The sequence below is a fragment of the Heloderma suspectum genome, chromosome 4, assembly GCF_057233095.1.
Source record: "Heloderma suspectum isolate Gila_16-S chromosome 4, 16-S_ref, whole genome shotgun sequence".
Taxonomy (NCBI): Eukaryota; Metazoa; Chordata; class Lepidosauria; order Squamata; family Helodermatidae; genus Heloderma; species Heloderma suspectum.
In genome coordinates, this window is record NC_139461.1 from 24,535,239 (window position 1) to 24,550,704 (window position 15,466).

Below are 15,466 nucleotides of genomic sequence, written 5' to 3' on the forward strand. Positions count from 1 at the left end.
GATAGGTGGAGGCAGTGGAGGCTGGTGGCTCCAATGTCAGTGGGGTGGTGAAACTGCTCTGGGTTTCAGTCAGACCCAGTCAGAACTCTAAAAGAGCTATCCAAGGTGCACAAGCAGTTTGGATAGCTTCTTTAGAGTTCTGACTGAAACCTGGAGCAGATTCACCACCCACTGACATTGGAGCCATCAGCCTCCACTGGGTGGAAGATCACAGCTGGAGACTCCAACAGAGACTCCAAAGTCTTCCAGAGCTCCATTTAGTTCCCAGACCCTCCGCCTATGTCTTTCTGCCCCCCAAGCTGCAGGCTGCTTGCTTTTACAGAGGCCTATTTCATTTCCCTTCCTCCAGGCCAAGAGGACAAAAGGATGAGTCACCTTCCTGGCTCATTCAAAAAGGTAACAGCTGTGCTGACAAGCTGTCAGTGAATATACAGAGACATGTCCAGGCAAAGACTGGGCCAAACTGGTTTTTCTCTTAAGCAGTACCCTTGCCCCCTAATAAATCTGGATCTTTCACTATCATAATTGCTAATCTGTTAGGGACCCAGAGAAGTCATTCACTCCAACCCCAGTCCCATAGCAATATCTATGTATGGACCTCACTGATTTACTGACTGATGGAAGGTATCTATATTGTTAGGGTATTTCCACAACAAATAGAAATCTCAAATGTGGTACACAGATAATCCGACACGTTCTGATTATTAGAAGAGCTTTAAAACAGGATATTCGCACCCTTGTCTCTTGAAGCCCAGACCATAAGAATATGAGAAGGGCCATGCTAGATCAGACCAAAGGTCTATCTAGTCCAGGATTCTGGTCCCACATTAGCCAACCAGATGCCCATAGGAAGCCCACAAGGAGGCCACAAGCACAAAAGCACCCTCGTGCTCTCCAGCAACTGGTATTGAGAGGCATACCACTTCTCATACTGGAGGTACTATATAGTAGCCATTGATAGCCCTATCCTCCATGAATGAATGTATCTAATCCCCTTTTCAAGCCATCCAAGCTGGTGGCCATTTCTATGTCTTGTGGTAGCAAATTCCAAAGTTTAACTCTGTGCTGTGTGAAAAAGTACTTCCCTTTGTCAGTCCAGAATCTCCAGCCATTCAGCTTCATGGGATGACCCTTGCTTCTAGTGTTATGACAAAGGGAGAGAAACATCTCTCTACTCACTTTCCAATGGTCTGCCTCATGACGGCAGCCATGTTTGACCAGAGGCAATCATGGGACAAAAGAAATGTGTATACTCTGGAAAGTGAAGCCTCTCTCCTACCCAGGACTGGCCCTACCAGTAGGCAGACTGAGGTAGCAGCCCCAGGTGGCAGATGCTGGATGGTGTGGAGGGGGCAGCAGTGGCAACTCCCTGGCCATTCCCCTCTGTTAGAGGCCAGAGCTGCGTCTGACTTCCAAGCAGCCTGTCCTGCAGCCCCCAGGCTAGCCTGCTTCCTCAGGTGGGGTGAAAGAAGCTGTCCCATGTGGTAATAAGATTCAACCACCAATCTAGTCAGCTTCTGTAGATGGAGCTGGGGAGGATGACGCCATCTTGACCTTCAAGTCAGGCAGCAAAACATCTTAGGCTGGCTGTGCTTAAAACAGTTTCCACATTCTTAAAAACCATTTTCTCCCTTCAGACTAAAGACAATAACAGGGTTGTCTTGTTGCGCCTGTATTTCTGGATGAAATCGGTACAGCTGTCTCTGGTGTCCCACATACCTATGTTTCCTGAGCCAAAGAATGGGAAAGTAGGAGTAATGGGAAAAACTAGACCTGCCATGTTTTCCTTAAAACGATACTCTTGTTTTCTAAGCAACAGATGCTTTCTTGAGTAAGGACTATAATGACTTCTCATTACAAGAATGTACCTTGGCATTTCCTGGACTTGGTGTATTTCCAGTGAAGTTATAACCTGGTTCACACCACACAATAACCCAGAGTATGGGTTGATTATGGGCTATCATTGAATTGTGGGTTCTTGTTGAATCATGAGTTATGTTGCATGAATCCATCCATGCTTACAAACCATGATTTGTTAACCATGAACAACCCACAAAGAGAACCCATGGTTTGTTGTTGGGTTGTGAGCTCTGAGTTGTTTGTGGTTAACAAGCCATGTTTTGTTAGTGTGGCTCGGTTCACACAAAACAACAACGTATGGTTCAACACAACCCACAATGCAACAACAACTCATAACCCATAATCTGGGTTGCCATATTGCGTGAACAACCTCAATAGGTCTTGTTTAGAGCTTCTTGTTGCTGTGTGTGGAATAGCACTTCTAGCTCTGCCCCTAAGTAGCTGTGCATTTGAGGGTGGACTGAAATTAAAGGACACCTACATGCGTACTGAGGTATGCATATAAAGTTCCTCCACTCAAGTAGGAATCTAGGCTCAGCAAAGCTCCCACTCACATGGAGGATTCCTGTGCACAGACATCTGTACTTGTGCAGGACATGGAATAATGGGCTCAAGTGACAGGAGGCCAGATTCCGGCTGAACATCAGGAAAAACGTCCTGACTGTTAGAGCAATAAGACAATGGAACCAATTACCTAGGGAGGTGGTGGGCTCTCCCACACTGGAGGCGTTTAAGACGAGGCTGGACAGCCATCTGTCAGGGATGCTCTGACTTGGATTCCTACACTGAGTAGGGGGTTGGACTTGATGGTCTTGTAGGCCCCTTCCAACCCTACTATTCTATGATTCTATGAAGCCCCTTTCACATGACTACCAAATGTCTGACTGCCCAGGAAGAGTGGGCAGCAGGTGTTTGGGGAGGGGCAAGTTTGCTAGCTAGCACAATCCCACAGCCACTCAGCTGCTCACTGAATGCTGTGCAGGAGTTTTCTGAAAGGGTTTTTAAAAATCTCAAACTGTTTCACGCAGCATTCAGAAAAGGAGGAAAAGGCTGAACCAACAGCTTTTAAGGAAGCTGAAAGTGGTCTGGAGACAGGTTTTGCTTCTCATGATGTACACATGTATTTATTTTGTCGCACTGTTCCTTCAGGTCAAAAAGGATCTTTGAAACAAAAGTCTGCAAAGCTTGTTTGCAGAGGCAAAAGTAAATGAGCACCCCCCACCCCCAGAAGCAATGATCTCTCTTTCAAACCACTTTCAACTCTCCGAAAATAAACTATCTTCTACCACCAGCCTAGTTCCGTAGGCCCAGATAATTGAAAAAGTCTATTCTGGTTGACTTCAAAACATTCTCCTGCCATTCTCAACAACTTGGTTCTCATTGCAGCCGTGCCAGCCCCAGAGGGAGACATAAGATTCAGAGATGCATGTTTACAACCTTGAGCCTTTGCCTTCTGAGACTTTATTTTGAACAACACATAACACCTTGCGCAGAGAGTTCCAGCTGTTGTTGCAACTCCACAAGTCAGCAGATCAATCAGCCCCCAGGAGATGGGGTGACAGCATGACTTGGATTATGACACCTAGATTTCTGTAGCGGGATGTTTATCTCTCAAGCACTCTTATGCAAGCAAACTCAAGCCACCTTCTCTTCTCTTCCTTTGCATTATAGCAAGGAGAAGACATGCTGGTTTGAAGCATGGATCTTTGACAAACTGCATTCTCAGGGGAAACATGGAATATACGAATGACAACAGAAGTGTAACCACAACCAAAGAAAGCCCTCTGCGGTGCATCCTGCAGCTCTGGGATGGGTACTGCTTCTTCCCAGCTTAAATGGCAGAGATGCATAACAGCAAATTGAACCCTGGCTCTGCCATTAGTCCTGCCCTTACTCAATGTAGGCCTTTCCTTTCCTCACTTAAGCACCCAAAGCAGCTAATGATATGAACATACAATTCCAAAATAAAAGCCAGCATAGCAAAAGTGAAAAGACCCATGCTGCAGGCAGGCTGGCTGTCCTTATTAAATTTGGCTTCAAAACTTGAGGAACTGTGTTCTGGTTTTGTGTGCTGTTGTTTTTAGTGTTTGACCCTGAAGAGTAAGTTTGGATTGAACGCAGTGAGGATGCTTCCAGAGCAACCTCCTTGCTCTAAACATGTTACTTCTGCCTTCACCCCGCAACTACCTGAGCTCTGAGGTCTTATGCAGGCTGAAATTAGAGCTTTGGGTGGGAGGGAGGGAGGGAGGGAGGGAGGGGGCAATATAGAACTGGAAGCCATCTGGGGGTGGGGGTGGTGTTTGCTTAACCCTTTCCATTGCCTACTGCTTCTCTGCTCAAGATTGCACACCACAGCCATTTTTCTGCCATGGTGTCCCAAAGGCCTTTTAGGACTTTAGCCCTATTCAGGCATTTTGTACCCAAATACAGCAAACATGAGAGGAGAGGGAGTGGACTAGTCCTGACCCCTCTATCACTATATTCATCACTTTCTACTCATGGAGGGCAGCTGGAGAGGAGAGCCTTCTGTATCCCTGGAGGCTCCCCATGCATGCCAAAATGCTGATTTTCCCCAAGTAGATAGAGGGTGACAAATGAGACAATGGCTGGGGCAGGGCTAGCATGCTCCCTCTCCCCATCTGTTTGCTCTGTTCAGGTACATAATGCCTGAATAGGGATTTCGTTACAAACATGTGTGTGTACTCAGCGCTTCCATTCACATTACAAGTGGCCAGTAGGGATGGGGGAGGAATTCGTTTGGTTCACAGCTGAATGTGAACTTACTTCATTCTACACTTTCAAACCAATACATGAACTGAAACTCAGTTATTCTTTGAAATTTGCGCTTCTCCGAATGTTGCAATACAGTTCGCCAATACAAAAAATGTGTGCAAAAATGTATATATTTGGGGAAAGTGCACAAAAATATTCACCTTAGTGAAAAAATGTGGGGAAAATCATATTAGCAAATTTGCTTGCAAAAACATGTATACTGGGCAAAAATTGTATTAAATATGCAAGTGTGGGGAGAAATATGCACAAAGATGCATACAAATTTTCATGCAAATTTTAAAAAATCTTAACATTTGGGATGAACCAAATTCAAGATTGGAAAAATGAGAAATGGATAGAAATCTAAACTGACAGATTCTTCCATCCCTGCTGTCAAATAAGTATCACCTCCAGAAATATCCTGCACTAAAACTGGGAGGCTTTGAGTCTGACCCTGCACTACACATCACACACAAGACCAAGTTCTAATTTTAATAGCTAAATCAAATGAAAGCAAGAAACTTGACTGACAGAAATAAATGTCAGTGACTGATGGTCCCTTGGGAGGGGGCGGGGAATCAAGATGTGTAACCTTTAAAGTACTGAAAAGTAGAAATCACTCTCTTCTTTGCATGTTTCAACAAGAAATGACAAAGACTTTTAGAGGGGGAAATCATTAAAAACCCTGGAACTGTTACATAGTTTAAAGTTGTGATTGTCTTATTGTTAAATGTTTTGCAGTGTACACATTGATTTACCAGCCTCACCTCATCTAACCTTCCCACCAGCTCTGTGAAGCAGTAGTGTAGTGGCAAATTCAGAAGTGCAGGGTCCCTTCATGACAGTCACAGCCACGCCCCCTTCTAAGATTACACAACCTTGTAAGATATACAGCCTCCAACTGGGATCCAAAAACAGTGCAACTGAGAGTAAGGCAACGGTATCTCAATTGGATGTCTGAGAAAAAATGCAGGGGTGTTAAAATATTTTTCAGTCACTCACTCAAACACAAACATTTTAGGTTTTCAAAATATGATACTCTATGAAAGTTTCACTCTCATTCGGTGGCAGGGAAGGGGAGAAGATAGCTGGAATAGCCTGGCCCACAGCGGTACGCTGGAAGTGGGAGAGACCTGGCTGAGACCTGGCTCTTAAAACAGTCCCAGGTCTTTGTCCCTGTGAGACCCCCCACCACTACACCCCTGCTGTGAAGTGGGTTAAATGGAGAAAAAAGGTCTGTTACATGGTCACTCATTCTAGGGCGGTGGTTTTTAAACTTTCTACCTTCAGGAAATACTTTCCACATTGCCTTGCCTGCCAAGGAATCTGAGTCTCTGTCACAGATTCTCTGTGCATAGCAGGGGATACTAGTGCATGTTCTAGGGTGCAAACCCAGGCCAGTGGCCACACCATTGTCACCTCACATGAACTGAGAAGCAACTAGGGATGGTGGCAAATTTCATTTCTGATCATTGGTTTTGATCAGAATGTACCAAAATTTGCAAAGTTGTCATTTTCAGGACAAAAAGAACTTGAGATGAAAAACATTTGAATGTGGGAGACACCTAACCTGACAGATTTGTCCATCCAGGCCCAGGGCATTAAGTACTTTGCTCTTAAAAGCCTGGATTTCAATCCTTGTGTATTCAACTTTGTTGGTGCTTAACTAAGGTTGCCCCGTCTTTTTTCTGACAGGCTCATCTTTTAACACCTGTATGGCAGGCCAGTACATCACGGTCCTCTCTGCTGGGAGTAGCTGGAGACCTTTTGAATGTGGCTGGTGCAGGCGGGTGAGAATTTCATTTCAGTTAGTTTTTGATCAAAATTTACCAAAATTCGCACGGTTCTTCATATTTGGGAGAGAAAGAACTTGAGATTTAAGAAATTCAAGTGCAGGAAAAAGTGAAACTGACAGATTCGCCCGTCCCTAGAATAAACCCTAGAGCACACCCAGTTCTCCTCTGCATCTGTGCATTTCAGGGGGAAAATGGCAGAGGTGGGCAAGCTATCTTTCAGAAATCTGTCATTTCTGTTATTCTCATTATTCAGACATTATTTCCTTACATCGCTAATACTGCACGGAGGGGAGAGCGGGGCTGTTCCCGGTGGCCCCGTGTTGCCAGTGTCCTCACCCCCTCGCTATCCACACATTGGGGGGATAATGTCTGCAATGGGGAAACCTGCCAAATGCACGTAGGCTCTCCCTGTGATCTAGAACCCTGATTGCGCTGGGTTCCAGATCACAGGAAAAGCCTGCACATGGTCAGCAGGCTTCCCTGTTGCTAACTGTACACCCCTCCCCAAAGGAAGGATGGCGAGGGCAGTGCCAGCTCCAGGTTTTGAGGGCCCTTGGGCAAGACACCCTCCATGGGCCACCTCCTTCAGTGAGCCTGCCTTCTCACCTACATTGTCACCAGCTGTTCTTGCTGTTCCCTGTCATTGCTACCGCTTGCTTCCTTGACAGTCAGACAGCCAGTGAGCAAGTAGGCAGTGGCATCTACCGCTCCTTCTTCTCATGACCACTGTTGTCGGGGCCAGAGTGAGAGGCAGGGGAACCAGCAGGGGAACAGGAGGAGCAACTCCAGGGGGCTCTTGTCAGTGGGCCCCTGCTGGGGTGTGATCCCTTGGCAGGTGCCCAGCCATGCCTATCCTTGACGCTGGCCCTGGGAGAAAGGGGCAGGGACACTGGGAACCTGGAGGTAGGGGTGCGAGCAGTGGGCACTGCCCCACACTCACCCATATGTGATATCAATTGCTTGAGGAAATAATGCCTGAACAGGGCTGTTGAGGAACTCCTAATAAGCTTCCAAGGAACCCCAAAGAACAAACTTCTGTCCTTGAATAATAAACCTCAGACTCACTCCAGCAACTGATGTGATTATACGTTTAAGGGACAGGGTCTAGTTCACATCTTACTTTTACTGTGGCTTAGTGGTTAAGACGCTGAACTGCAGACTGGAAGGTCGGCAGGACAGCAGTTCGAGACCCGAGTGCTGCGTGATGAAGTGAGCTCCCGTCTTCAGTCCCAGCTTCTGCCAACCTAGCAGTTCGAAAGCAAGAAATTGCAAGTAGATAAATAGGTACTGCTTCGGCGGGAAAGGTAACAGCGTTCCGTGCACCTCGGTGTTCAGTCATGCTGGCCACATGACCACGGAAGCGTCTTCGGACAGCGCTGGCTCTTCGGCTTAGAAACGGGGATGAGCACCGCACCCTAGAGTCGGACACGACTGGTTGGGGACACCTTTACCTTTTATATACTGTACAGATGACTGCGTACAAAATGCATGCGAGGAAGTAGTTATCATGTCCTTGCAGCCATGTACATTGGGGGGAAATCTGGCCATTTAAAAACAATTGTGCTGCTCACAATTGCTGCACGTCTTTTGTTATCTACAGGTACAGGTATCTGTACCTGAGTACAAGAAGTGTGAATTGATTAGTCCCTGAGTGAGCTGAAAAGGAGTCAATGGCCTCTGGCGTGGTCAGGGGCTAGTGACTCACTTCTTTTTCATTCCAGGATAAACGAGTAGAAAGCATAGCGTGGTTGTTGCTGCTGGTGGGTGCAGTCCACAGTTCTGTGGAGGAGGACAGTAACCTGTGAAAGATTCCAGACCAATCAGCAAGTACAGGGAGTGACTGAGGTGCCCTTTAAATATTCTCCCAGGGTGCTTCCAGACAGAGGGCTCCTAGCGCTATCAGTCAAAAGGCATGGAGCAGCTATTCCATCTGTTCCCCCTCAGTGGATTTTTTCTAGTAAGCAAAAAAGACAAAAGAAGATGTGGCGGAACAAGATGTCTTGCCATGTGCTGTGGGGGGACATGCTGCCACCACCACTGCCTCCCCTTCTGCCTCCCCCCCCCCAATGCCTTGCGCGGAGGGGTCCTTCCTCAGCTGTAGGACATATTTCTGTCTAAACATGCATAGGATTGTGCCCAAATTCATTCCATCCCTATCTTGAGGGTGGGTCCAAATCATGGGTGAGCAACTTCTGGAGTTGGGGGCCACATGGAGCACCCCCCCGGGTCCATACCCCAGACCTTCGTGCCACCATATTTGCCACCACCATTTGGTGATACAGTGGTAGAGGCAGTAAAAAGAGGTGATTATCCTTTAAATTAAGTGAGCACGTGCCTTGTCTAGAAGCAAAATCATACTCCCTGGAGGCTTCGGAGAGTGCAGTTCTGCTTCCCAACCAGGTGCGTGTATCCCACATGCCTAGCTTTTAAGGAAAATCGCTGCTTTTTCTTGCCACTGCGGCAAATTTGGTGACGGGGGAGCAGGGGCTGCATGCGGCCTACGGGCTGTGTGTCGCCCACCCTGGTCTAAATGCAGGCCTTATGGCTTTGATATCCAGCCTAATTTTGCACTCCCCACCCCCTCTTTCCCCCGCCCCTTGCTTTGTGCATCATCCAGCCTGGTGAAGAGTTTCGAAGCCTCCGAAACCAAAGCTCTTGGTGCGTTGATTGCTCCTAATAAAGGTATTGCCCAGCTGTGGATTTCAGAAAACAACAACAAGAAGAAGAAAAATATGGCACGTTGCTGCACATCATTTCTGCTCGTAGACTCTCTTTGTTTTGGTTCTGCTAGACTTTGCTTTGGGCCCTATAAATATACCGAGGCCGGGCAGCTGAGCGAGACCCCGGTGCCAGGGCGAAAGTTTCCACTTCCAGGGATTGTGCCATAAACAAAGCCACGTGTCCCCCGCCGCGACGAGGGGCGGAGCTCGAGCGGCTCTTCCGGCAACAAAGCAGCACCAGCAGCCCGGGAGATAAATACGGGGGCGGCGGGAGCCAGCGCCGAGAAGCCGCGCGGGGGCGAGGGGCGCGGGCGAGCGGGGCTGCACGGCCTTCGGTCGCAGGCGCCCGCGGGGAGCCGAGCCTTCTCCCCACCGCCAGCCCGTCCTCGGCGCCTTCGCTCTGGGGAGGAGAGGAGAGGAGAGGAGAGGAGCGCGCGCCGCCGTCCGCCTTTGCTGCCGCGCTTTCGGCCGGCCACGATGCCTTTCCTCGGGCAGGACTGGCGATCGCCGGGGCAGAGCTGGGTGAAGACGGCGGATGGCTGGACGAGGTCCCTGGACGGGAGGGACCACGGCAGCTGCGGCGGCGACTGGAGCAGGTGAGGCTGGCGCCCGGGCGCGGGCTGCGGGCAGCGGGCTGGCTTGGCGGCGCTGCCCGCGGTGGCGGCCGGTTTGCAAGAGAGAAGGAGCGTTGCTGGGCTCCGTGGCGGGAGCGGCGGAAAGGCGGCGGGCCCTGCGTCGCCGCCGTCCGCGTGTCTGCGGAAGCGTCACTATCCTTCCAATCCATCATCATCATGGGTGATGCTGCTGCTGCTGCTATTATTATTATTATTATTATTATTATATAGCATTACCCCTTATTATTGTATTAATATTATACTGCTGTTGTTGTTGTTATTGTCATTGCTAGTAATAAGTGACGTTTGGCCCCAAGTGCCCATCTGCTTGTGCGAGGCTGCAGTGCCTTTGGGGCTGTGGCGTCATTGCGGGAAGGAAGATCATCTGCCAAGCAAAAACCTCTCCAAGACGCAGGAGGCAAAGGGCGGGCGAGCGAGCGAGCGAGCAGTTACTCCCCCCTGCGCTGCAACCACGAACGTTGCTCGCTCCAGATGGGATGTTTTTTAATCTTTACAGCTTCACGCTTTTCTTTAGCCTCCTCGGTCAGCTTTCCTCCACCCGGTTGGGGGAAGCTGGGAGCTGTAGTGCAACACATCTGGAAAGCTCCAGACGTTTCCCTCTATCTGTCTTGTGTCTGTATCTAAATGTTTGGGGTGGTATGGGGAGTGGAAGGAAGCTCTAGGACCCTGACCAGAGGAGAATCACTTTATCGTGGTAGAGGTATTTTTTTACTTTGTTAAAACTCAGGTTTGGCACGTAGGGTGGAGTTATTTATATGCGCTCCTCTAGCAATTCAACATTGCATGGCCAAAGAGTAATAATAGGGATGATCAGCATATCTGAACCTCCAGATAGCAGGCTGAGGGGCACACGATAATACAATTCTGACTAAAACAACAGGGAACAGTGTGGCTTCCTAAAAGGTCATCTACTGTAGCATATGTGCCTTCATAGACTATAATGTGGTTCATCATTCTCTTTGTAGCCTCTGCTCCCATTTTGCTCCCATCTCCATCCCTTGGGGTTGCCACCAGTTCAGAACTGTATGAGTCCAACCTGAATTTTACTCTCTTGGCCAGTAGCCCAAACTGAACCACCCAAAGCCACCGAGTGTGAGTGTGTGCACGTGTGAAATCTTGCCGAACCGTTTTTTCTCGTTAGTGCTCATGGATGTGTGCTGTCATAGACGATGCCTAAGGCGAGGTGGTGTTGGCGCTACGCACATTGTGCGCTCTGTGGGTGGTGTGCTGTGAATGCAAATGCACGCACGCTGTACTGCTACACAGTGCTCCGCCTCCTCAGGTCAGGATGATGGGGGTAGCTGGCTGGGATCAGGTTGCAGGGTGCATTTGGTGAGGCAAGACGCACGTGTGTGGGTCTTCCAGCTGTTGTCCAGTTAAACTTGCCACTCCAGAATCTGAGCCCCCTGCCCTCACATGAATGGCTGTCTGCTGTCATGCTCTAGACCACTTCTCAGCAGCATCTGTGGGGGCCCTACCAACACTGGCAGGCTGGCCTGGGTACAGGACACCAGGGCAGTCTCTGGACAGGCAAGGAAGCATGTCCTTTGGGGAACGAACTCTGTATATGTTCAGAAATGTTCAGCCACAGAGTGCCAGAATGTCTGTAAAAAAGAAAAGTAGTAATACTACCCCAGTTTCTTCCACCTATTTCTCTGCCTGTCACAGCCCCTGCCTTCTTCCCACCTTTTGAGCAGGCTGCTGCATAACACCCCACCCCGTGTCCTTGGAGACCACAACTGTTGTGGTGTAACACCCCCAGTCTGTGCTGCTCTGTCTCCTCCTCTGAGTTCCCTTGGTTGTAGCTTGCAGCTGGGAAAGGTGCTCCAGAGTGTAATGTCCTCTGCATTTGATAATTTCATTTGAGAGAATGGAAATGATCCTATTGCGTTTAAGAATCTTGCGTTTAAGAATGTGAACTGGTTGGGACACCAAAGAACAGACGGGCTTGAACAGGAGGTGCTAGTATGTGGGGTATGGATGAGGCAGAATGAAGTTTGTTTATTTATTTATTCAAACAAACAAAAACAAGCCGTAGACCAGCCGTGGGATTCTTCGGGTTGAAGCATATGTGGGATACATTATGCACTTACAGTAAACTTCAAGAATTGTGCCTGGCATGCAAATATTTTCCCGTGTCTGCCTAAAATGTGTTATGGATTGGGAGATAGTTCATGATGGATGGTTTTGGTGTGAGAGCCAGCCATTTAGTTATTAGGGTTTTGAAGCTACTTGGATGAGCTTGCTACAGCAGTAAGAAAATGAGGAGAAACAGAAATGGCCCAGTCTGCAGCCTTGTTAGGGCAAAGTGTTTGGATTTAAACTGGCATGAGTGCCGTTGGATTTAATGGAGCTCGAGCTGCACTCCTTTGCACACTTCCCCATCAGTGAATCCCGTTGAACACATGGGAGCTTGCTTCAGAGTAACTCAGCTGAGGCTGCAGTTCTAGGTGCATTTACTTGGGAGTAAGGCATATTGAATTTGGTGGGGCTTGCTTCTGAATAGGCATATGTAAGACTAGTCTGCACGTTATCTTAAGAGGAAGTACTTCAGTGCTAACTGGGCTACAGATTGGAACATTTATGTTATTGTTTTGAAAGTTTAGGTTCAAGTGTCTGCTGTTCATGCTTTCCAGGAAAGCAGAAGTTTAAATAATCTGAGGGTTAGTATGACAAAATAATCAGTGTGTGGTTATTTTGTTAAAACGTACACTTGTGGCAACAAGAACACAGTATCCCCATTAGTTGAATTGTGCTTAAAAGCCTTTGCTCAGACTGGTATCTGTTTATTACAAGCAATTGATACTGGCAGTTCAAGCGGCTTCAGAGCATACAATAGTTGAGATATGTAACTAAACAAAAAATGGTCTGGGTCTATTTTTAAACTCTGAGAGCTCTGCTCATTTAATATGTTTAGTTAACAAAAGTCTTGGTTATGGCAGGGCATTCTGGTTTATTTTGTTTGGCATCCAACAGAATATTGGCCACAAGCAGAGATCTGTGTTTGCATATTAAAGGCTTCCATGCATAAAGATGAAAGGTTATTAAGCAATGCCTAATCCAGCCCCAGTTTCCTGTCTCTGGCAGGAACTGGTACTGAATGTCACAGATCAGGATGTTTCAGTCCATGTTTGTCCCATGGAATGAACAATACTCGAGAACAAGTAGAAACAACTGCTTTGGTTGTACAGCTGTTTGTTTCAGTATCTTTTCAGATTGCTTGAATACCATGCAGAGTTTTTCACAGCAAAATTAAAAATAATATGGAACAAGTTCTTATGGGACTAGGTTAAATTATGGTAACCTGGGGCTCAAGACCTTTTGTCTGGGATGCTAATTTATTAAAAGTTTGGTTGGGATGGCCAAATTAAATGCAACAATTTTTGGCTTAGGTACATGTGGCAGAGTATAACAATACTTGGGAATAGTGCATCGATCATTTTTTTGTCATTCACTTGGAATCTCTCACTGCTCAAATATGCAGTCTGTCAGAGCTATGCCCAGCAGCATTTTAGCTGTTGTGTGACACTCCTAGAAGCCCCTTTGCAAGAACTATACCCCATCCATCAGACTGCAAGGTTAGCCTTGTTGCAGGAGGATAGCTGTGCTGCTGCTTATGATTTTAGTAAAAATCTGACTAGATGTGCACTCTAGCGCAGGAGAGGTGGGTAGGTACACAGTTCCTAAAGAGTTGAGTTAAGCAAAAGGTGCATGGAATGGGGGGGCGTTGCTGCTGGGGGTGATGGAATTGTGCCTGGCCCGCTGAGCATTTGGTCAGAGCCATTGCTTGCAGAGCAGAAGGTTGCAGGTTCTAGTCCTTCTGTGGGAGGAGAGTGGGGTGTCTGTACCTTTAACATAGGGGAGGGACCATAGCTCAGTGGTAGAGCACCTGCTTTGCATGTAGAAGGTCCCAGGTTCAGGCCCCCAGCATCTCCATTGAAAAAGGCTCAGGTAGCAGGGGACGGGAGCCACTTTTGCCTGAGATCCAGGAGCGCTTCTGCCAGCCAGAGTAGGCAAAACTGGGTTAAATGGACAATAGCCTGACCTGGTGTAAGGCTGCTCCTTGCGATGAGCATTGCTGCAGTTTGTTGCATGAGCCCTCCTGTGCTGGAGTATAGAATCTCCCTGCAGATCCAAATCGAGCCAGAAGCCTTTTCCACCTGTCCTGCCAGCTTTGTTTGCACAGGAAGGTTTTTAGTGTGGATGTGCATCCAAACGTGCAGTTGTCCCTGAGCATAGCGGAAGTGTTACAGAATTAGATGTCTTACACCAGCTACAGAAAACACATCTGTCTCTAGCACTGTCGGCCCCAGATTTTGAGGGTCCCTTAGGCAAGATGCCCTCGGGAGGGCGGGCTCCTCTCCCTGAGTGGGTCCACATGTCCTTGCCACTCTCGCCAATACCCATTTGCTTGCCCTCTCCTTCTGGGCCACTGCCCAGGAGGAGATGGGGAGGGAGGTGTGGGCTGTTGTTTCTTCTTGCTCTTGTCACTGTTTGCTTGCTCAGAGAGGTCAGGGGAGCAGGCGGTAGTGGCAGCAAGGAGCAGGAGCCAGGCCAAGGGGTTCTAGGGGTCAGCTGTGTGCCCCCTGCTGGAGAGCGGGCCTTGGCATCCACCCAGTGGTGGATGAGTTTCAGGTCACATCACATGGTCTTGGGCAAAGAAGCACTGTTGAATCATCTGATCCGATGACATTTCTCTCCTGGTAACATAGCCTGGTAAACAAAGATACAGTTTCTATTGAAGATAAGGACTGAGATGGCTTTTGCTTTGGGAAAACATGGTGTGGGGGAGATTCCTCCGTAGGTTACACATAAGAACCGTACCTCCTTTAGGCTTCAAATGGCAGCTGTTCCATTCGACGGCCGTTGGTTGCTGCACCACCAAGTGCATGCCTGATAAGCCAAATGAAACATGTCAATACGTTGGAATATTCCTGGACACTTCCAGAAATCTCATTGCTCTCTGTTGATGTACTGCCTGAAAATAATGCATTTCTGCATTGGCCAGGTCAAGTAGCAATACGCCAGATTGCATGTTCTGAGTAATAGCGGGTCGAATTGCCACCACGGTAGCATGAGCCATTTTTTTTGTTCTGGATTAGGAGAGTTATTTGGTTCCCAAATTTCCCCTTCTCCCCATCCCCTTGTGGAGGCTAAAAAAGAAAAGAAAAACCTCCGTTGGTGCCAATGGAGCTTTTTTTTAGCTCCCATGAAGGAAGGGGAATTTAGGGCGGGGGGGGGGAGTGACTGGGTGGGCACGTTTAAACCTCCCCTGTAGTAGTTACACTACTTTCCCTGACCCCTGCAAATCCTGCTTAGCACCCCACCCCAAGCTGACTTGCCATCTGAGATGTCCTTATGCCTTGCATTTCATGCCTATTTTTGTTGCCTTGAGGACTAGAACCTTAAAAAAAAAAAAAAAAAAGATGAAGTTTTCAGGGCGCTGACTTTTGTGCCCAATATATTAGTTTCTGAATTTACATGGTGCAGCTACAAAATGCATTCCTGACTAGAGCTGCAAATGGGGTTTGATCAGATTACGTAACATAAAGTCATTTTAACATATTTCTGGCAGCATCAACTTTGCCCAAAGCACCACCATCAGGATTCCTTGTTTGGAGTGGAATTGAGAAATATGATACGTAGTTTTATTCTCTAGAATGTAAAAAATTATCATGTGTTG

At 47.8% G+C, this 15,466-nt stretch overlaps 1 protein-coding gene across 1 annotated transcript in view; it reads left to right on the forward strand.

The window, feature by feature from the left end:
- The first annotated feature begins 9,356 nt into the window (after window positions 1-9,356).
- The window catches only part of FBXO32 (F-box protein 32), a 30,500-nt gene continuing 24,390 nt past the window's right edge, over window positions 9,357-15,466 (forward strand). Inside the window, exon 1 of the mRNA XM_084848833.1 lies at window positions 9,357-9,744. Coding sequence (XP_084704959.1) covers window positions 9,626-9,744 — 119 coding nt within the window. The 5' untranslated portion in view covers window positions 9,357-9,625. The remainder of the gene's footprint in view (window positions 9,745-15,466) is intronic.